We start from the raw sequence: 20,925 nt of genomic DNA on the forward strand, positions 1-20,925 counted from the left end.
ATTGGATTTCTAAAGATATATTAAGCTGTTTCAACGTTGGACACATACACTACATTGTTCTGTAATGGACATTTTAGAGTTGTTTCATTAGGGTAATAATTTGCTAGTATAGAATGTCAGTGGAGATCAACGCACATAACTTTTTGCTTAGTAGGTTCAAGATAATTATTTTCGTAAATTTGTAGGAATAATAGATTTACTGCTACGGTTTTTAATTCAAAATGTATAATTGCACTGCGGAATTTTCATGCAATTACATGTTTTTATTGATTTGGAAAATTGAAAAAAGTAGTATGCCATTAGGAAAGTTCAGGATAACAGGCAGGGTTTGGAATTGAACGGGTTACATCAGCTTCTTGTCTATGCAGATGACGTGAATATGTTAGGAGAAAATACACAAACGATTAGGGAAAACACGGAAATTTTACTTGAAGCAAGTAAAGCGATCGGTTTGGAAGTAAATCCCGAAAGGACGAAGTATATGATTATGTCTCGTGACCAGAATATTGTACGAAATGGAAATATAAAAATTGGAGAATTTTCCTTCGAAGAGATGGAAAAATTCAAATACCTTGGAGCAACAGTAACAAATATAAATTACACTCGGGAGGAAATTAAACGCAGAATAAATATGGGAAATGCGTGTTATTATTCGGTTGAGAAGCTCTTATCATCCAGTCTGCTGTCCAAAAATCTGAAAGTTACAATTTATAAAACAGTTATATTACCGGTTGTTCTGTATGGTTGTGAAACTTGGACTCTCACTCTGAGAGAGGAACATAGGTTAAGGGTGTTTGAGAATAAGGTGCTCAGGAAAATATTTGGGGCTAAGCGGTATGAAGTTACAGGAGAATGGAGAAAGTTACACAACACAGAACTGCACGCATTGTATTCTTCACCTAACATAACTAGGAACTTAAAATCCAGATGTTTGAGATGGGCAGGGCATGTAGCACGTATGGGCGAATCCAGAAATGCATATAGAGTGTTAGTTGGGAGACCGGAGGGAAAAAGACCTTTAGGGAGGCCGAGACGAAGATGGGAGGATAATATTAAAATGGATTTGAGGGAGGTGGGGTGTGATGATAGAGACTGGATTAATCTTGCGCAGGATAGGGACCGATGGCGGGCTTATGTGAGGGCGGCAATGAACCTTCGGTTTCCTTAAAAGCCATTTGTAAGTTGTAAGTGTGGTAATATTTTTTGTAGAAATAATAAATTTACTGCTACGGTTTCTAATTCAAAATGTATTATTACATAGCGGAATTTTCATGCAATTACATGTTTTTATTGATTTGGAAAATTCAAAAAAAGTAGTGTGGTAATATTTATTACTTACTTACTGGCTTTTAAGAAACCCGGAGGTTCATTGTCGCCCTCACATAAGCCCGCCATCGGTCCCTATCCTGAGCAAGATTAATCCATTCTCTATCATCATATCCCACCTCCCTTAAATCCATTTTAATATTATCTTCCCATTTACGTCTCGGCCTCCCTAGAGGTCTTTTTCCCTCCGGCCTCCCAACTAACACTCTATATTCATTTCCATATTCGCCCATACGTGCTACATGCCCTGCCCATCTCAAACGTCTGGATTTAATGTTCCTAATTATGTCAGGTGAAGAATACAATGCGTGCAGTTCTGTGTTGTGTAACTTTCTCCATTCTCCTGTAACTTCATCCCTCTTAGCCCCAAATATTTTCCTGAGAACCTTATTCTCAAACACCCTTAACCTATGTTCCTCTCTCAGAGTGAGAGTCCAAGTTTCACTACCATAAAGAACAACCGGTAATATAACTGTTTTATAAATTCTAACTTTCAGATATTTTGACAGCAGACTGGATGATAAGAGCTTCTCAACCGAATAATAACAGGCATTTCCCATATTTATTCTGCGTTTAATTTCCTCCCGAGTCTCATTTATATTTGTTACTGTTGCTCCAAGATATTTGAACTTCTCCACCTCTTCAAAATATATATTTCCAATTTTTATATTTCCATTTCGTACAATTTTCTCGTCACAATTTAATTAAAAATTTATTATTAGATCACAGAATTTTTATGCAATTATATGTTTTTATTCAATTGGCAAATTTAAAAAGCAAAAGTGAATCTTTGCCGATCATGAAACTAACTTTATTTTGCATAAATGGATATTTCGAGGGTTTTTCCCTTTTAAATCCATAGGGTAAAGGTTGGTAATACAGTGATAGAGTAATATTGTGATAGTTCTTTTTGAGAATTTATTACAATTTTACTGATCTAAAAACACAAAACACATCCAAATGAAATTCTCAACACACAACTCAATTTCAGAACACACACACACTCTTTGACTCCACATTACACTACACAAACACATCTCCACAGGAAACAAAACCAAAGGCGCCAAGACCAGAAACAGGTAGTTCTGAAGATGGCCAATAGCAGGCCGAAGCATGGTAACAGATAATAAAATTTAACACGTGAAAGACACATTATACGTTTTCCAAAGTGATATAGTGTTAAAAGTTGTGTAATCAAGATGTAGTATTAATCTGAATAATCCAAGAATAAGACATTTATTTCATACATTGTACTGTTACGTTCATACTAATAAACCGTGTATAATTTATATAGGGGATTTATGCAGATTTTATTAATTATGTTTTCTGTCCCAACTTGTACTTGTACAAAAGCTCGACCGTTCGGCTACAATATCATTCACAGAACAGGAGTGATAACCACAGACTGCAGTGTAAGTCTTCGGATCACTACTCCGTAAATAGAGAGAGAGAAAAGAAAGATGAACTATGTACCTCGTGGTTTTCTTTAAGGTCCGCATCGCTCCGTTCTTTATTTCATATGCCTCGAGATGTTCCATACGGTTCTGTCTGTCATGTAGTAGCTGTAAGATTACGTTCATTTTCGGCTTTTCCCTTCAAAATTCGCTTTATTTCCTTCACTGAATTGCGAAAAACGAAGTGAGACAAGTGGCCAACAAGCTAGGAGCTCACATAGATTTTTCTTCACAGTCCTAAATTCCCTTGCAGGGACGAGTGACCGCGTACTTTTTAATTATTTCTTCTGCAATTTCTCTTTCATTCATTGTGCTATTTCACACAGCTGTGTCGTTTCAGTATCTGCTTACGGTCTTAGGTAATAAAAACTCTATATACAGACGTTTAACTGTCTTATACTTATACAATGAGTAGCTCGTTTATAAGTCGTGTGTAAATTCCTTACTAATAATCACTACATACGTCGTGTATAACAGTATAATTGTTCCACAGCTACGTCATAGTTTCGTCATTACTTCATTACGAAAGATAATAGAATATCTGAGGTTCTCTAATGCATCCGGTAGAGCGCTCTGGTCTGCCGTGTTAAGTACAGTGACTGTATGAATACAGTCACTGTAGTGTTAAGTATCGATAGTACAACTGGCTCTGATCGATTACCACACTATATTTTGGTCAAAGAGTACAGCTACAGCAATACGTTATTCTAATTATTCTATGCTCTTTGGTTTGTTCTTCTGTGGTTACAAGGCAATCATGATCATAAAATGACAGTCGATACGAACAGCTGTTAGAGGAGCGGCCATTTTCTTCTCTATATACAACGCTTAAACAAGGGGCTTCGTGTATATAACTACTGCAAAGCAATTCCCATTGTATAGTTACATGCTGTTTATACATCCATCGCTTATGCAAGGTTTATTAGTAACGTTTTCTCTCTCAGCTGTGCATAAGTCTCGTATAAAAATTATACACGGTTTAATAGTAAGACCGTTAATCTATTAGATATTGTGTACCATCCTATATAGTAATATTTATTTAATAATTAAATTCATCCTTTCCAAAACTAGAAATTACATAACCTACCAAGAATAATGACGTTTCATGCAATCAAAAGGATGTAATAAATCCCCTGTTACTTTTTTTCATGTTTTTAAAATTAATTTTAAATCTCTCTATAGCCTATGTATTAAGTAATACTGGATGTATGTTTCAATTATTGATTTTTTTTTCCTTTTAGCCTTAATCAAATTTCTATTCCAAAAGTTTTAATTCGTTATGCAATACAGAATACTGGTTGGATTTAATCAAATGTTATTAAGATACAATTTTATTTTATACACATTTCCTTTTACGTTTAAGAGATATTTAAGAAGATTAGGTGTACCACACGTTTTAACAGAATTTGTATTTATGTATTTGGGTTTTCAGATTATTATCTCCGCCATGGTGGCCACGTTGTCCCACGAGAGCAGACAGAAATGAAGGGAACGTAATGGTTGGGCCGGGTGCGATATAAGGGCTGGGGATTTGGCCGTGGTAATTTTATTTCAACTGGAGTTACCGCACTCCCACACACATCATATTACCGGACCTGACGCGAAGACCCAATACCCGGGGAACAGAGGAGGGAGATGGGGAAATCCAGCTTAATTTTTAATTCCGAGCAAATTGTGGAACTGAACGCACGACCTTAACGAGCAGAATTCCGCACATGTGTGTTCAACTGTCAATAAAATTGCGCTCCCTCAAACAGGTTTAACTCTGTATTCTTTTATTTCCCTCGTATCGGAATGCAATAAGATTGCGGTTGCCACAGCAACGCGAAATATGGAAAACCATGATTCAATTGTGTCAGGTAGCGCGGTCGACTGTTGACTGTGGAGTGCTTTAGAGGTAGAGCGAGCTATATCACAGTCTAAATGAGGAACTATGTTTAACTTACATCAGAATATACAGGAACATCATTTTATTTTTACATCAATTTTTATTGTACCTTAGTTTTTTAGGGCCGTATTCATAAACGAGACTGTGGATGAAGACTTCCCAAAGTCGACTTTCGTAGTTAAGTTTAACTTTGTTAAAAGTCCTATTCATAGACAATACTTCTGAGAATTTGACTTTGGCTTTGGTAAGTCGAGATTTGACGATCTTATTCTAATGTTGGCAATCAAAATCACTGCCTTCTAAACGATTTAAATTTATGGATAGTTGAAATAGAGTAGGCATTGAAACAATAAAAGCCATCTTTTGAGTCACAAATCAATTAAACAATTGAACATCGGTACATGTTAAGTAATTGTTAATAGTTCTTGCAGCTTTACATAAGGATAATAATACTACTAGGTTCAAAAAGTTCCCGGAATTTTACTACCATTTTTCGTATTAATATATAACAAGGGATATTATACATTTGTTTTGTTGGTAACATTCATGATGTCATTTCCTTAAAGTTTGTTGATAATGGCAATTATTGGTTTTGAGTTGTAGGCATTTGTTTATCATAGTGTTTTGTTTGTTCGTCGCATTTTGTAATTATGTCCACAGAGCAAAGTACAAACATCAAGTTCTGTGTTTTGCTGGGGACATGATCAGTATGGCTGATGAAGATGGTGATTTCTTAAACAAAATGAAACTGGTGCTACTTGTACGACCCAGTCCCTAAACGACAGTCATCTGAGTGGAAATCGAAAACATCTCCTCGGAAGCAAAAATTTCCTAGGGACACTTCCAAAGGCAAAGTTATTTTAAATGTTATGTTTTATTTAACGACGCTCGCAACTGCAGAGGTTATATCAGCATCGCCGGATGTGCCGGAATTTTGTCACGCAGGAGTTCTTTCATATGCCAGTAAATCTACTGACATGAGCCTGTCGCATTTAAGCACACTTAAAGCAAAGTTATTTTGGAAGTTTTCTTCGACTCTCAGGGTCTCATGCACCATGAGTTCATTCCAGAAGGTCGTACTGTAACGAAAGAATTGTACGTAGAAACCCTCCGTCGCCTCTGGGACGCAGTGAGAAGGAAACGTCCAGAAAAGTGGGTAGAAAACAACTGGTTCCTTATGCATGACAATGCACCTGCTCATCGCGCAATTATTGTAAAGAATTTTCTTGCCAGGCACAACATAACTGCTTTGGATCACTCACCATACTCTCCTGATCTCTCACCACCTGATTACTTTCTGTTTCCCCGTCTGAAAAGTCATCTGAAAGGACGGAGATTCAATGCTGAAGAGGTTATCGCAAACGCGACGAGAGCACTAAGACGGGTTTCACAAAATGGCTTCCAGGCCTGCTTGCAGGAACTCTACACGCGTTGGCAAAAGTGTGTTGTTGCGGAAGGCAACTATTTTGAAGGGAATGCTGTAGAATAGTGTTTAAGGTACGTTGTTTCTATGATGCTAGCAAATTCCGGGAACTTTTTGAACCTAGTATGTATTATTCGAAGGCTTATTGTGAAACTAACGTAAGTACAAAAATTGATATTTTTAGGTCTTTACGCCAATCGATAATAATTTGTTCTTCTACCTGGCCACAAAAAATCGTAACTCAATCTTGTATATAACACAATTCATAACTACAAAACATGATGGTATAGTTTATCTGAAATAGTATTGCCTGTTAGGAATTTTGTTGTGAATAAAACATCTATTGTAGTTAGGTTAGTTTCACAATAAGCCCTGAAATTATTTCATTGTAAAATAATTTTGTTGTGAACATATGGAAGATAAGATTCCACCAATGATAGACTATGAAAGAGACATTCTCTATATGTGTGCAGAAATTACTTACAAATTATCTGAAATCAATATGCAGAAAACATCATTATGATGACTGCATTTCCAACTGCATAACCTATCCTCTATAGAATAAAATAGTAAAAATTAATATTAAGCTATTAATCCTTACCTATAGAGTAAAATCGTGATGAAATAAATTGTATTATTTATTGGTGGAACAGATAATCCTCTCTGATTATTCATCAATGAAAGTTGAAACATGACGAGGATATTTAATACCGTTTGTTTATCAAATCTGTACCTTGATTTGAATTTATAATCTACTAGTGGCTTGTGCAGCAAATGCTGCTGCAAACTAAGTTCGTTAGACGTTTAAATAAACATTTTTCAGATTTATTTTCAATGAAGAATACTTGTCTTTTTGATAGTTATTTGCTTCCATAATAATGAAACATACTCCCTCTGAATGGATTTTTTTTAGGCCACATACTTTTTCTTGAACCTATCCAACTTCAGTTTTTGAGTTTCAACGCGAAAACGCAAGTATCAATGTCAGGACGATAGCAGTAGCTATTTCAGGTCATTGTGGATTGTAGGAAAAAGTTAAAAAATTGTCAGGTTTGCTAAGCTTTCGAACAATAGCATTTTCGTATAGCTGCTGCATGTAGAACTTGAAATGTAGAGCGTAAAATCATTTTATCCTACTAAGAGATCTTGTTGAAATGATCTGGAAACTACAAAAGCTTCTAGGCCTCTTATTTTATCAGTAAGTAATACCTTTTTATCTTTTCTTAGGAACTGTAATTTTTGCGCTCTCTCTCGAGCCAATACTGAAGACAATGACACATATCAATATCTACACTACACCGCCATTACTTACTTACTTACTGGCTTTTAAGGAACCCGGAGGTTCATTGCTGCCCTCACATAAGCCCGCCATTGGTCCCTATCCTGAGCTACACCGCCATTAAGTATATGAAAAAGACCCAACCCCACTGGTTTAATTAGTATAAAATATTTGATTTTTAATAACAATATTATTATCTTACTTAAGTTTTGTAGTTATATATAGCAGCCACTCAGTAAATTATAGAAATGAAGATCTAAATTAAGATATTCTCTACATTTACTTATATAACCTCAAAACGTTTCACTATCATCATCAATATTATATCAATATTATGTACAATTAATGAAGAATAGACGCATCATGATATTAACTATAATAATATATAATTTCTAATGGTAATAATGTCATCAAACCACCTCAAGTTTCGTAGATTTGAATATCCAATACACAGCTGTACTCAGAAAATTATACACTGCAGAATCAGTTTTTAATAACAAATTGAATTGAGCTCTAATATGTCGGCAATCCTGCAGGTCATGGCCTTCGTGTAATAGCCTATTGTTTATTGTAGTGTGTGTTTTGTTCTGAAATTCAATCAAGTCGGCCGTGATTCATTAAAATTAGTTCTCAAAACTGACAACAGATGGATTTTGGAAAATAGGAAAATTATGTAGGAAAATTGACATTTCACTGAAAACTACTACTTTTCCGAAAAACTTTGGATGCCAGGCATAAAAATGAGGGGTCACTCATTAAAATCCGTTCAGCCGTTTTCCCGTAATTTCCATTACCAGTTCAAATTATATATATAGATAATAATACACTAAGGAACATGAGCAGCTTTAATAATCTCCTAGATGTCTTCAATATTCTCGACAAATTAAACAATTTCCCAATATCAGCCATTTTCCTGTCGTCCACGAACGAAAGTCAAAGTCAAAATCTAGATTTTCGGCGACTTCGAAGTAAAGTCACGATTGAAGTTTACTTTCCTCAAAGTGTCGACTGTGAATAGGAAAATGGTGAATTTGTACTTTCCAAAGTCAACTTTGGTCCAAAGTCTCGTCTGTGAATACGACCCTTAACGTACTTCACTCCCACCTTCAGTAAACTTCCAACCGTTCTCAACACAGAACCAAGCGTATCCAGTCAAAGTCGCCTTAAGATCGTAGTAAACACACACAGTACTGAGTTAGTGAGTATAGTACGTTCCAGTAGTATGTTCGCGTTTTCCAGTAACGAAAGAGCTTTCAATATTGAATCATATTCTCGCACAGGTACTGTCGTCCGTTTGTCTATGTTGCATCTCCGTACCCCCCACCCGCTTCTGCTCGCCCCTCTGTAAAGGCTAGTGGCTGGGGTGTCTTAGCTCTTTTCTGGGAACATTAATTTCTGTTAGGAATTGGACGTCTACGTAATATTATACAACTGTTTAAAATAACTTAAATAAAAGGCCCTCGTTAATTAATTGTTACGTGATTTCTCTCCTTTCTACGACCCTCGTCAAAACCACATGTACGGACAGTAGATAGCATCTCTGAGTAATTTTATCTGTGCGGGTCGGGCAGAAGTGAAGATTGAATTTACAGTACGTAAGGTACTCTTTTATAGAGTAGGTAGAGAATTATTTCAATATGAGTTACTAGTACGAAGGACGAAACTGGTAATTGGAATTAGGCTTAGGTACAATAGTCTATAGTGCGATAATATGCAAAGAGGAGCTTAAGCCTTAATCGAAATGAACGGCCACCATTTTCAAAATTGTGTTTAAATATCCATGTTATGATTATTTTTCAATTTAACTTCATTCTCTATATTGTACGCTAATGTACTGTAGACAGTATAATGTGCACTGCATAATGAATACGTCCACATGGACAGCTCAGTTCGTGAGTGAAAACACTTATTGTTAATACTGTACTGTATTTTGATTAAGGAAAAACCTAGTGAAAATTATCAAATTCAAAATCGCGATATTTCCTAGTTTACGTAAATGGATGAACTGCTTTTCTTCCCTCCTATACTTACTAGAGTGATTTGTTTGTATATTACGCCAGTATCATCGAACTCCAGTCGTGTTTCCGGTTCTCAATCATTAATCCAAAGGTATAGCCAGGTTAATATTAAAAATGTTAGTAAAAATAAAATTATGTCCCTGTACCTTCGTTATTGAGGAATAACATTTTTACATAAAGTATGTGCAATATGCAATATAAGTTATTAAAACAAAAATGTTCATTATCTCACAGACTTGGAAAATTTAACGAAATTGTAGGAAATCTGTAAATGCGACATATCACACTTTAACAACCAGTCAGTTATTTAGCGTTCTACATCTACAAAAATGATTTGTGCAATATGTAACTGTCCTTATTGAACACAACTGTGTACAAAGGTTCAACTTTCCACCCAATTTTTTTTATTTTATTTTTTTTTTAGACTCTTAGCTATCGACCTCGCGAAGTTAAAAGTCATGGTAGTGTGTTGATCGAATGGTGAAAGGGAAAATAACCTTGAGAAAAAACTTCAGTAACTCTGCTCATCACAAATTCCATTTTAATTCAGATGTGAATCGAACCTCAGTCGCCACGGCGGAAGACAGAGGGCCTAACCACTCTGTTATAGTCATCTTTATACTGACGTAAATTCCAATAATAATAATAATAATAATAATAATAATAATAATAATAATAATAATAATCTATACTAATAATAAATCTGTAGCCAAATTTTTCTGGTAATTTTCGATTTTCCAAAAATAATTGGTGTTAACATGTATATTTAACCATCCTGAAACCGAAAATCGCTTTTTTTTAATTTTTGTTTGTATGTCTGTCTGTCTGTCTGTCTGGATATTTGTTATCTTTTCACGCGATAATGGCTGAACCGATTTATATGAAAATTGGAATATAAATTAAGTTCGTTGTAACTTAGATTTTAGGCTATATGGCATTCAAAATACTTTATTTAAAAGGGGGATTATAAGGGGACCTGAATTAAATAAATCGAAATATCTCGCTTATTATTGATTTTCATGAAAAATATTACATAACAAATGTTTCTTTAAAAATAATTTCTGATAAGTTTTATTCTATACAAAAGTTTGATAGGACTGGTATTTAATATGATAAATGAGTTTTAAAATTACAATAACGCCATCTAAGGCGCTGTACTAAAATAAAAACAAATGACTTGGTATATAAGGGGCCTTGGACAACAACAATCGAAAGCTATTAAACATAGCCTAAGAGAATGTTTCTGTGTTTGAAGTAATATCGGAAGCTAATTAATTGTTTAATTATTATTTCACCATTGGAAAGTGTAGTTTCTCTAGATGGACATAATTCTAGAATGTTATTACAGTAACTTCTGAAACATATAGCAAGTAATATAAAGTATACACATTGAAACTAAATGATATGTCAATCTTCATTAAACTATGGTTGCATGTAATAACAATTAAGAAACATGTTAAAGAAATTGTCATTGCACCAAATGATTGCTCTTTGGACCAAAATGACCGCATTTTAATTATTTAAATACAATTTAAATTAAGTAACATATTAAACGATTTATCCTTCTATCAAACACGAATGTTCCCTGGATCAAACGTCCTATTTTAATTATGTAATTACTTAATATTTATTTCTAACAGGTTCAGCGGAGCGCACGGGTACGGCTAGTAATAATAATAATAATAATAATAATAATAATAATAATAATAATAAAAATGAACGGGCAATACAACAAGTCTTCGCATTTCAAAACCTGGATTGTGTACCAACCTCAGGATAAATACAACATGGCGAAGCGCAACGAAAACATTTTTGATCGCTAGGTAATAAATATGACGCTTTAAATTTCGACCTCCCCTCTCTCCGACCACGGACCAGGCTGTTTTCTTAATTTAACCCCTTTCAAGAGACCAGATTTCAAAATTAGTGTTATAATTTTATACTACAACAGTTTAATGTAGACATACTGAATAAATTTTGTGAAAATTATATACGAGTACCTTACTGCATCTTCCAAGGTTAAAATTAAATTTGACAACATGCCAGTTATGATGATGAGGATGATGATTATGATGACGAAAAAGGCGAAGATGACAATTAGGAAGAAAATCTCTTATGAAAACGATTTTAAAATTATACAATGTAACAGTTACCCCTTCCTCTTTGTACGGAAGTGAAATATAAGTCTTTGAAGATCAAACGGAAAGCGTGCAAGTAATGGAAATGAAATTTCTACCGTCGGAAAGAAGACTGAAATGAGGGCGTAATGAATGAACGTACAACCTTCTACAGTATCAAGGAAATACTCTGAAAATATAATAGGAATTGGCAAGACAATATTTTGGGGTTTAACCAGGATATAAATTTAACGTTTTATTCCTTGGATAGAGTACAACAAAATTCTAATACCATATTAGTCACAAATGAATACTCTTTTTACAAAAAAATAATATTCCCTTAAATCTTAATACTGTTTTACTCGAAAAGTAGGCTACTATTTTAAAGTGATACACCACTGACCCTATTTCCTGTTAAGGCTGATTGATGAAATCAAGGTCAAGTGAAAGTTAACATGTCGTTTAGTTATAAATTTCAAAATAAATTACTTACGGGTGGTCTGAATCACCCATTGCCTTTTCGTCGCCTCCTAGAAACAGCTGCCCTGACAACTGCCTAGGTTGTGTAGGCCTAAATCCGGCACTGATTGTAATGATTTCTTAACCTATTATTTTACTTGATAAGTTCGTAGACGAAAAAAACCATTCTATTAAAGGTTCAGACCTGCCTTCGGACTGTTGACTAAGCAACTAACAACAACTTTATATTTATAACTTTGGAAATGATTGTTGTTTATACAAACTTATACTTTATTGTACGTGTCCTTACCACTGGACTGTGCAACGATTCCGATACACGAAATTTCTGTCTGATTTTCCTGACAATCAGACAAGAATCGTATGTGAACCTGACTTAACGCGGACTGCTGGAAACAAAGGTACCATTCATTGTACGCTGATAATCCTTATAATACTAGAATCAAAATTGACTATTCATAGCCTGTCTTTTGTGTCATTCTAGTTGTCCTGGAGACGAGAATTTTAGTCCACTCACCTGACTCTCTCGTAGCAGGTTTTCATTATGCTCCATGTTTGGTCCCACTGCCCTTTTTGCCACCTTTTTATGTTCAAAATGGTAGCAGTCGGGAAAAATCTGAAACAAAAGATCGTACATCTAAACAATCCAGAACAGATAAGAGACGTCATATTTTATTTCTGTAGAATATTTTATGTAGTAACGATATGAAAAAGAGAAGTCGGTAATATGGCACTGGGATAGTATGCATACATTTCTAGCTTCAGAACACTAGACAATTAAAGAAATGATACTTCTGAATAGTTCATTCTCTATTTGTAATATTTTTTTTACCCTTAAAAAAGAGAGAGAGAGAGAGAATTTTGCTAAGAACTTCAAATTAATGTTACTTTGAAAATATTGAGATAAGGATAAATGTTTGACATTTTTTGCTCAAAATGTCTTCAGAAATAAGCTACGTAAGTGACGGTAAATCCTCTTGAATCACCCTGTACATAAAAATTGTATGTTGATAAGTGAGTGATAGCTATATGACCGAAGGTCAATGCTGTCATTCAACATTATAACTGTAGCCATAAATAAATAAATAAATAAGTAAATAAATAAATAAATAAATAAATAAATAAATAAATAAAACAAATAAATATTTAAATATATAAGTAAATGTTTAAAAATATAAATATTTAAATAAATATTTAAATACATAAATAAATGTTTAAATATATAAATATTTAAATACATACATAAATATTTAAGTATATAAATATAAATAAATATTTAAGTACATAAATAAATATTTAAATAAATAAATAAATGAATAAATAAATAAATATTTAAATACACAAATAAATGCATAAATAATACATAAATAAATACATATATATACATAAATACACGAATAAATAAAATGAACAAACAAACAAATAAATAAGTAAGTAAATACATAAATATATAAACAAAGAAAAAAAGAAATATTTAAATACATAAATAAATATTTAAATAAAAAATAAATAAATATTTAAATAAAAATAAATATATAAATAAATGAATAAATAGATAAATAAATTTTAAATACACAAATAAATACATAAATAAATAAACAAATAAGTAAGTAAATAAATAAATAATAAAATAAATAAATATTTAAATACATAAATAAATGTTTAAATATATAAATATTTAAATAAACAAATATTTAAATACATAAATAAATACTTACTGCCTTTTAAGGAACCCGGAGGTTCATTGCCGCCCTCACATAAGCCCGCCATCGGTCCCTATCCTGAGCAAGATTAATCCAGTCTCTACCATCATATCCCACCTCCCTCAAATCCATTTTAATATTATCTTCCCACCTACGTCTCGGCCTCCCCAAAGGTCTTTTTCCCTCCGGCCTCCCAACTAACATTCTATATGCATTTCTGGACTCGCTCATATGTGCTACATGCCCTGCCCATCTCAAACGTCTGGATTTAATGTTCCTAATTATGTCAGGTGAAGTATACAATGCATGCAGTTCTGCGTTGTGTAACTTTCTCCATTATCCTGTAAACTTCATCCCTCTTAGCCCCAAATATTTTCCTAAGAACCTTATTCTCAAACACCCTCAATCTCTGTTCCTCTCTCAAAGTGAGAGTCCAAGTTTCACAACCATACAGAACAACCGGTAATATAACTGTTTTATAAATTCTAACTTTCAGATTTTTTGACAGCAGACTGGATGATAAAAGCTTCTCAACCGAATAATAACAGGCATTTCCCATATTTATTCACATAAATAAATACATATTTAAATAAAAAGTAAATACATAAATAAATAAATGAATAAATAAATTTTAAATACACAAATAATAAATACAAAAATAAATAAATGAATAAATAAATTTTAAATACACAAATAATAAATACAAAAATAAATAAAATAAATACGACTAAAACAAACAAACAAATACCGTCGCGCGGGGTGACTTTGTGCCATTCGTGCATTTCATAAAAAAACGTGAGGAAGTAGTCTTTGAAACAGTCACAATGTTTTAAAGACTACTAAACGTAAGGAAGTAGACTTTAAAACCTTGTCACGGTCTTAAAGAATACTTCCATACGTTTTTCGCGAATGGCACAAAGTCACCCCTCGCGACGGTAAGTAAATAAATGAATGAATGAATGAATGAATGAATAAATGAATAAATGAATAAACGAACAAACAAACAAACAAACAAACAAACAAACAAAACGAACGAACAAACAAACAAACCAACAAACAAATAAAAAATAAATAAATAAACAAATAAACAAGTAAACAAACAAACAAACAAACAAACAAACAAACAAACAAATAAACAAATAAACAAACAAATAAACAAACAAACAAAAAACAAACAAACAAACAAACAAATAAACAAATAAAGAAATAAACATATAAACAATTAAACAAATAAACAAACAAATAAACAAATAAAGAAATAAGCAAATAAACAAATAAATAAATAAATAAACAAATAAATAAATAAATAAATAAACAAATAAAGAAATAAACAAATAAATAAATAAGAAATAAACAAATAAACAAATAAACAAATAAATAAATAAATAAATAAATAAACAAATAAACAAATAAATAAATAAATAAACAAACAAATAAACAAATAAATCAATAAATACATAAATAAATAAATAAATAAACAAATAAATAAATAAACAAATAAATAAATAAACAAATAAACAAATAAATAAATAAACAAATAAATAAATAAATAAATAAACAAATAAATAAATAAATAAATAAATAAATAAATAAATAAATAAATAAATAAATAAATAAATAAGCAATTCGTGCGGTACCACTTTTCGGGAAAGAAACTCACTCTTAAGGTCTGAGAAGCAAAAGTCGGGTAAAACAGAGATTCAATTTTACGTCAAGGTTGAATACTTTACCAAGACAAACATGAGCACGAGTCACAACTATGTGCTTAGAGAATGTCACGGACCAACTCTGGCTGACCTAACTTTAGAGTTGTTGCTTACAGCTCACTGAGACGGAAGAGGTTAAAGGACCAAATCCTTTAATGAAGACAGCGAGGAGATCATCTGTCCAGCCGTGCGTTATCTTCATGTTCCTCGACTTACTTCTCAGTTTAAAGACGCCAATTTAAAAACATCTGCATGAATGCTTGTGTTTCACGGCGTGGATCATCCCTAACTAACACGGCGGTTGGGGAAGATTGGTTTGATTCACTCAGTACAGCGTTTCTAGCGTCGCTCTCCCTAATAAAAGCGGATTCGCCGTTGAAGTGCGACGCTACAGTAGAGGCAGGAGGACTTATTTTTATGCGAGGATCTTCTCCCCCCCCCCCCGAGTTAAACCAGGAGAGATTCCCTAACCTCCCCCACTCATTCATCTTGATCTCCAGCAAATCCTTTGCCCTAAAGAGTCACCACAGGAGCAACTGCGACTACAAATCGTAAGACCCGCCTTATCGTTAGCACGATGCGGAGGGATGTAAACTTCGACCCCCCGCGTGATACAGGGCGTGTGTGGTGGGCAGCCCGAGCACGAGAGATCGCTATTCAAGCAAAATCTTTCAAGCTATAACCCCGCATACAATGTAATAGGCTACTAAATCGGGAAATAATACATCCAAAGATTATTGTATTGTATTCATGGTATTCATACATTGCTTTACAGCTAGAATATGGAACAAGTCAAAAAACTTAATACTATTATAAAGTCTTAATTTATAGTCACAGTCTAGATGAAATATATATATACAGACGAGATTTACAATATAGTCTACTAGTACAACACATAGTTTTAGTATCAATTTCATGAAGCGTTATTGAACGTCATGAATTCACCTACAGAATAGAAGGCGTGAGAAATTAGGTACTTATTTAATTTGGCCCTATATAATCTTATGTTTTGAGTTTCATTTTTTATATCGATAGGAAGGCTATTAATAGTACTTTATGCAACGAGCCTATAATGATAGTAATTAAGAAAGCGAGTATGGATGTTTATGAAACTCGCTTGCGCTCGTTTCATAATTTTCATACGAGCTTCTTAATTACCATTATAGGCGAGTATCATACGACTTTTTATGCTCGACCATATTTCTAACTTGAAATTACCGGTATTCAGATGTATACATTTTATTTGTATCTGACAAGATCGGAAGTGACCTTGTTCTAGGTCGTGAATTGTGAGATGTGCGCAGACGCGAAAGTATTGATTTTTTCCGAGGAACAATAATGTCATTGATCTTGTGTAATCCCGTTAAGCGTGGTATAACTTTGATTATTGAATTCGACATTGAAAAACGAGATGACAAATTGAATTTATTTGAATATTATTTACAATTAACGCTAATTATTATAGTAACAGAACATAACCTTCTGCGACAGTATTGGATTTCAGCCTCCGTGACTTTTCGCTAATTCTCTTTCGATTGCATATCCGAGAATAATCGATACTTGCGGTTTTATAACGGTACAAAGCTGACTTGTCATTGCCTGAACACATGTAAGCTCAGTTATCATTGGCTGAAGACCTGTACTTTAATGAGTATGTGTACTTTAATGACATGCATTAAGGACTGCTACCAGGTGTATAATTAGTACATTTCGGCATGGTCGAGCATAAAAATATTTACTGCCATATAACGCACTCCTCTTTGATAGCATGATAGACTTTTTGACGTGTATTTATGCTATGAACTGTTGAATTAGTTACAAAGTTTTCACGATTACATACGAGGAAGATTATTAATGAAAATATACACTGACAAGCCATGGGCATTATTTGTAGTTTTTTTTTAAATAGTCCTTACGATTCCCCAGATTTGGCACCTACTATTATTCTAATTACTCTTTTTTGTAATAGAAATATACTGTTACTATCTGTGGAATTTCCCCAGAATATTATTCCAAAACTCATTACCGAGTGGAAGTATGCAAAGAATATTGTTTTTAAGGTATTGATATTTACTATCTTTTGCATAGATCTAACAGCAAAACATGCTGAATTTAGTTTGGGGGTAATTTCTTTAATATGATTTTTCTAATTTAACAAATTATCGACTTTTAAGCCAAAAAATTTGGTTGTTATTGTTGTTTCTAATAGGGATCTATTGTTAATTATTGCGCTAGAAATTTGCGAGGTTGAATTTGGACAGGATTTAAATTGAATTATGTTAGTTTTGTTACAATTTAATATTAATTTATTGACTGAGAACCAGTCACATATTTTGAAGAGAATTTTCTGTGTTGAAGATTGGAATGTGTTGGAGTTATTAGCTGTTGCGGTATTTATCTTTAATTTACAATATTAACACTAATATAATGCAAGTATTGGTAATATTTAAAGACAACTTGAAATGCAGAGGTTATTCAATAATAAATAAGGACGACAGTCAAAGGTATACAATATTTCTAGTCCTTTTTATAGACTCTTCTTTAACATGGGAAAAGCATATCGAATAAATAGGGTGAAAAATAAGCATGAAATATTACTAATAATTTCTTAAATTTTAATTTTACAGATGTTGGAGATAAACCATACAATATGATACCAGTGTTCGAAAAAGTTATTCAGACATACAGAATGTGACAGTAAACAATTTTTTAAATGACACCCATTATTAAAATTTACATATTCAGATTCTCCATTAAATTTTACGTATGAATGTGTAGAAATTTTACCCATTCACCCGCTTCGTGTCTTTAGCTATTTATTAAACTTGTTTCGTGGACTTAAAACTTGAGACAAATACGTATGAAAAATCATGTTGAGTAGGGCATAAAAGTAAAGAAAACATTACCATTAACCAAACTTGATGATAACCATTCACAATGTCCCTGTCTATCATGAAAACAGTCCACTCTTTCTCACTGTTACATGACTGATTGTTCCATCTCATAACATTTTATAATAGATTATCTCAGAAGTGACTAGTAATAAAGTTCGTCTATTTTGGGAGACATTAATTTTTAAAATAGTTTTCTGATTCACCTGCAAATTCACAGATACGAGGTATCGCTTCTTAACAATCGATAGTTAATATTTCGTGCATTTCAAGAAAAAAAAAAAAACATGCCACTTAAATAAACATGATTTAAAAAAAATTAGATAATATTAAGAATATACAAAATTGGAAAATATATTGTTTGAAAGTAACAATGAAAATCATTTAACTATTTTAAAATCGAAATACGAATTTACAGAACGGTTCTGGAAGACATAACGGCTGATGTGCGCTGACATGACGTACGGATCAGGCTGATCGACGACTCAATTGGCCGTGAAATCCGCTGCTCGCTTGTAAAACAATCTGAGCAATAACTCCGTAATGAGCCGCGTAACAAATTGCATGCAGCCAGCACGCGTCTCTATGCTGGCAGCAGAAATTGACAATACCGCACGAATTTATAAGCGCAATAATACCGAAGCGTATAAAAAGAATGAGCATGCAGAATTAAACTGCGATATGCTTACGTAATATTGCATCAATAGGAAACTGAATAAAAAAAAGAGACGGGATTTGAGGAAATCTGTATGATTGCATGTAACGTTTATACAGGAAATGGGGTAATGGAATTAGGATAAATAAGTACAATTTACTGTAAGATTTGAGTATGTCTAGTGAACGAATGAACTATGAATAAGTCCTCCATAATAATGCATTAAAACCAAATGTATTAAGGGGACAAGTAAAGAACTGCTCTTGGACCACATATTATTAACAATTAACTGGTGTACTGTTAACACTTTATAGCCTGGTGTTTACTGCAGCCATGGCGAAAATGTAACTTACGAGCACATTGCGGCTCGCAATGATAGCTGTGCATGTCTCTTGCTCCCCCAACCCCCACCCTCTCACTCACTGGAGTCAAACTCCGTTCCATTTGTATCTGTCTCTGACCTGCGAGTGGCGTATCGTCGCAATGTCTCCCTCGAAACCATGTACCTCTACAAAAACGAAAGTTTCAAGTAGGATGGGAGGACGCTTTTTTTGCTGCCAATATGATGAGAATATTAAATGTATGATTTGTTCACAAGTATTACGAGGAAAACGGTTGTATAGCATAAAACAGCATTATACTACACGTTACTCATGAAACATTAAAAGATTAAGTGTTATTATTATTATTATTATTATTATTATTATTATTATTATTTCGATCCTTTTTCAGCAGATGTACGAATAATGCGGTTAGGTCTTCAATTTAAACTCACAGATTTACAATGTAATGTTATAATGAAAGCTAGATGTAAGGACTTGACAAATGTTGAACTTTTCAAATCTTTGCCAAAAAATAAATATCCGAAGCTTCGTTCTTTCGCTTGCTCTGTTGAAGCCATGTTCGCTACAACTTACGTTTGTAAAAAATTATTTTCAACAATGAAAATAGTAAAAACCTAATTTAGATTACGACTGGTAGACAAATACCTTCGTGATCAACTACGACTGGCAGTAAGTGACATAATTCCTGATTTTGAAACTCTGTCGCAGAGACATTCTGAAGGCAGTTAACTTTAGATTGTGATAATGTGTCCTATGTTTTCTTGTTCATTTCTTTCTTCGTTACATGTACTAAACATTAGTTTGTAACCTTATACTGTATAAAATTATATTTAAGTACTTGACGTAAGGAAAATGAAAATCCGTTAATAAGTCAGACAGTTGCTTCGCTTCCCCTTCGGGTGTCCGCCTCCCTCCATAGGTGCTATGCACGTTGCAGGTTACACAGTAGCTCGGCGCATGATTACATTTTCGCCACGGCTGGTGTACTGTATAAGCACATCAGAGTATCTCGTAATTATTATTATTATTATTATTATTATTATTATTATTATTATTATTATTGTTATTATTATTATGAAGATCCTGTACTGACTGTGTCTTTACGGGTCAACAACTTATAAAGAAGAGAATAGAATTTAATTTAGAGACCCATATGCTACTATTTATAGATTATGTTAAGGCTTTCGATAAGGTACTCCGTGAGAAGTTATGGTACATTATGGAAAATAAAGGATATCCCTTTCATTTAATATCAATGATAAAGGTGATGTATAAAGACACGGTCAACAGTATTGACAAATGCTCTGAAATAGAAACAATTAATTTAGGAGTAAGACAGGGCTGTCCATTGTCGTTCACACTTTTTAATATACACATAGATGCGGCTGCAGCAGAATGGGAAGCTCAGCTAAGACATCATTTTAAAGTAGGTAATAGTAATATGCGTTACAAGAGCGGTATGTTGAAGTTTTCATGTTCGAGGAAAAGTTTGAAAAAGCGAAACGTAGTTGAGCTTTTTTAATTTCCGAGAATTGCAAGAAAACATACCGCTCGTGTATCGTACATTATTTTGTGCGAAGATCGTTTATTACATACCTGAAAGAGGAATTTCTAATTAGTTGCAATGGAATCTCCATCTTGGTT

At 33.2% G+C, this 20,925-nt stretch overlaps 1 protein-coding gene across 1 annotated transcript in view; it reads right to left on the reverse strand.

The window, feature by feature from the left end:
- Positions 1 to 12,598, reverse strand: part of LOC138708875 (furin-like protease 1) — a 224,089-nt gene extending 211,491 nt beyond the window's left edge. The window contains exon 1 of the mRNA XM_069839148.1: positions 12,500 to 12,598. Coding sequence (XP_069695249.1) covers positions 12,500 to 12,535 — 36 coding nt within the window. The 5' untranslated portion in view covers positions 12,536 to 12,598. The remainder of the gene's footprint in view (positions 1 to 12,499) is intronic.
- Positions 12,599 to 20,925: the final 8,327 nt, after the last annotated feature.

Source organism: Periplaneta americana, chromosome 11 (assembly GCF_040183065.1).
Source record: "Periplaneta americana isolate PAMFEO1 chromosome 11, P.americana_PAMFEO1_priV1, whole genome shotgun sequence".
In the NCBI taxonomy this organism is placed as follows: domain Eukaryota; kingdom Metazoa; phylum Arthropoda; class Insecta; order Blattodea; family Blattidae; genus Periplaneta; species Periplaneta americana.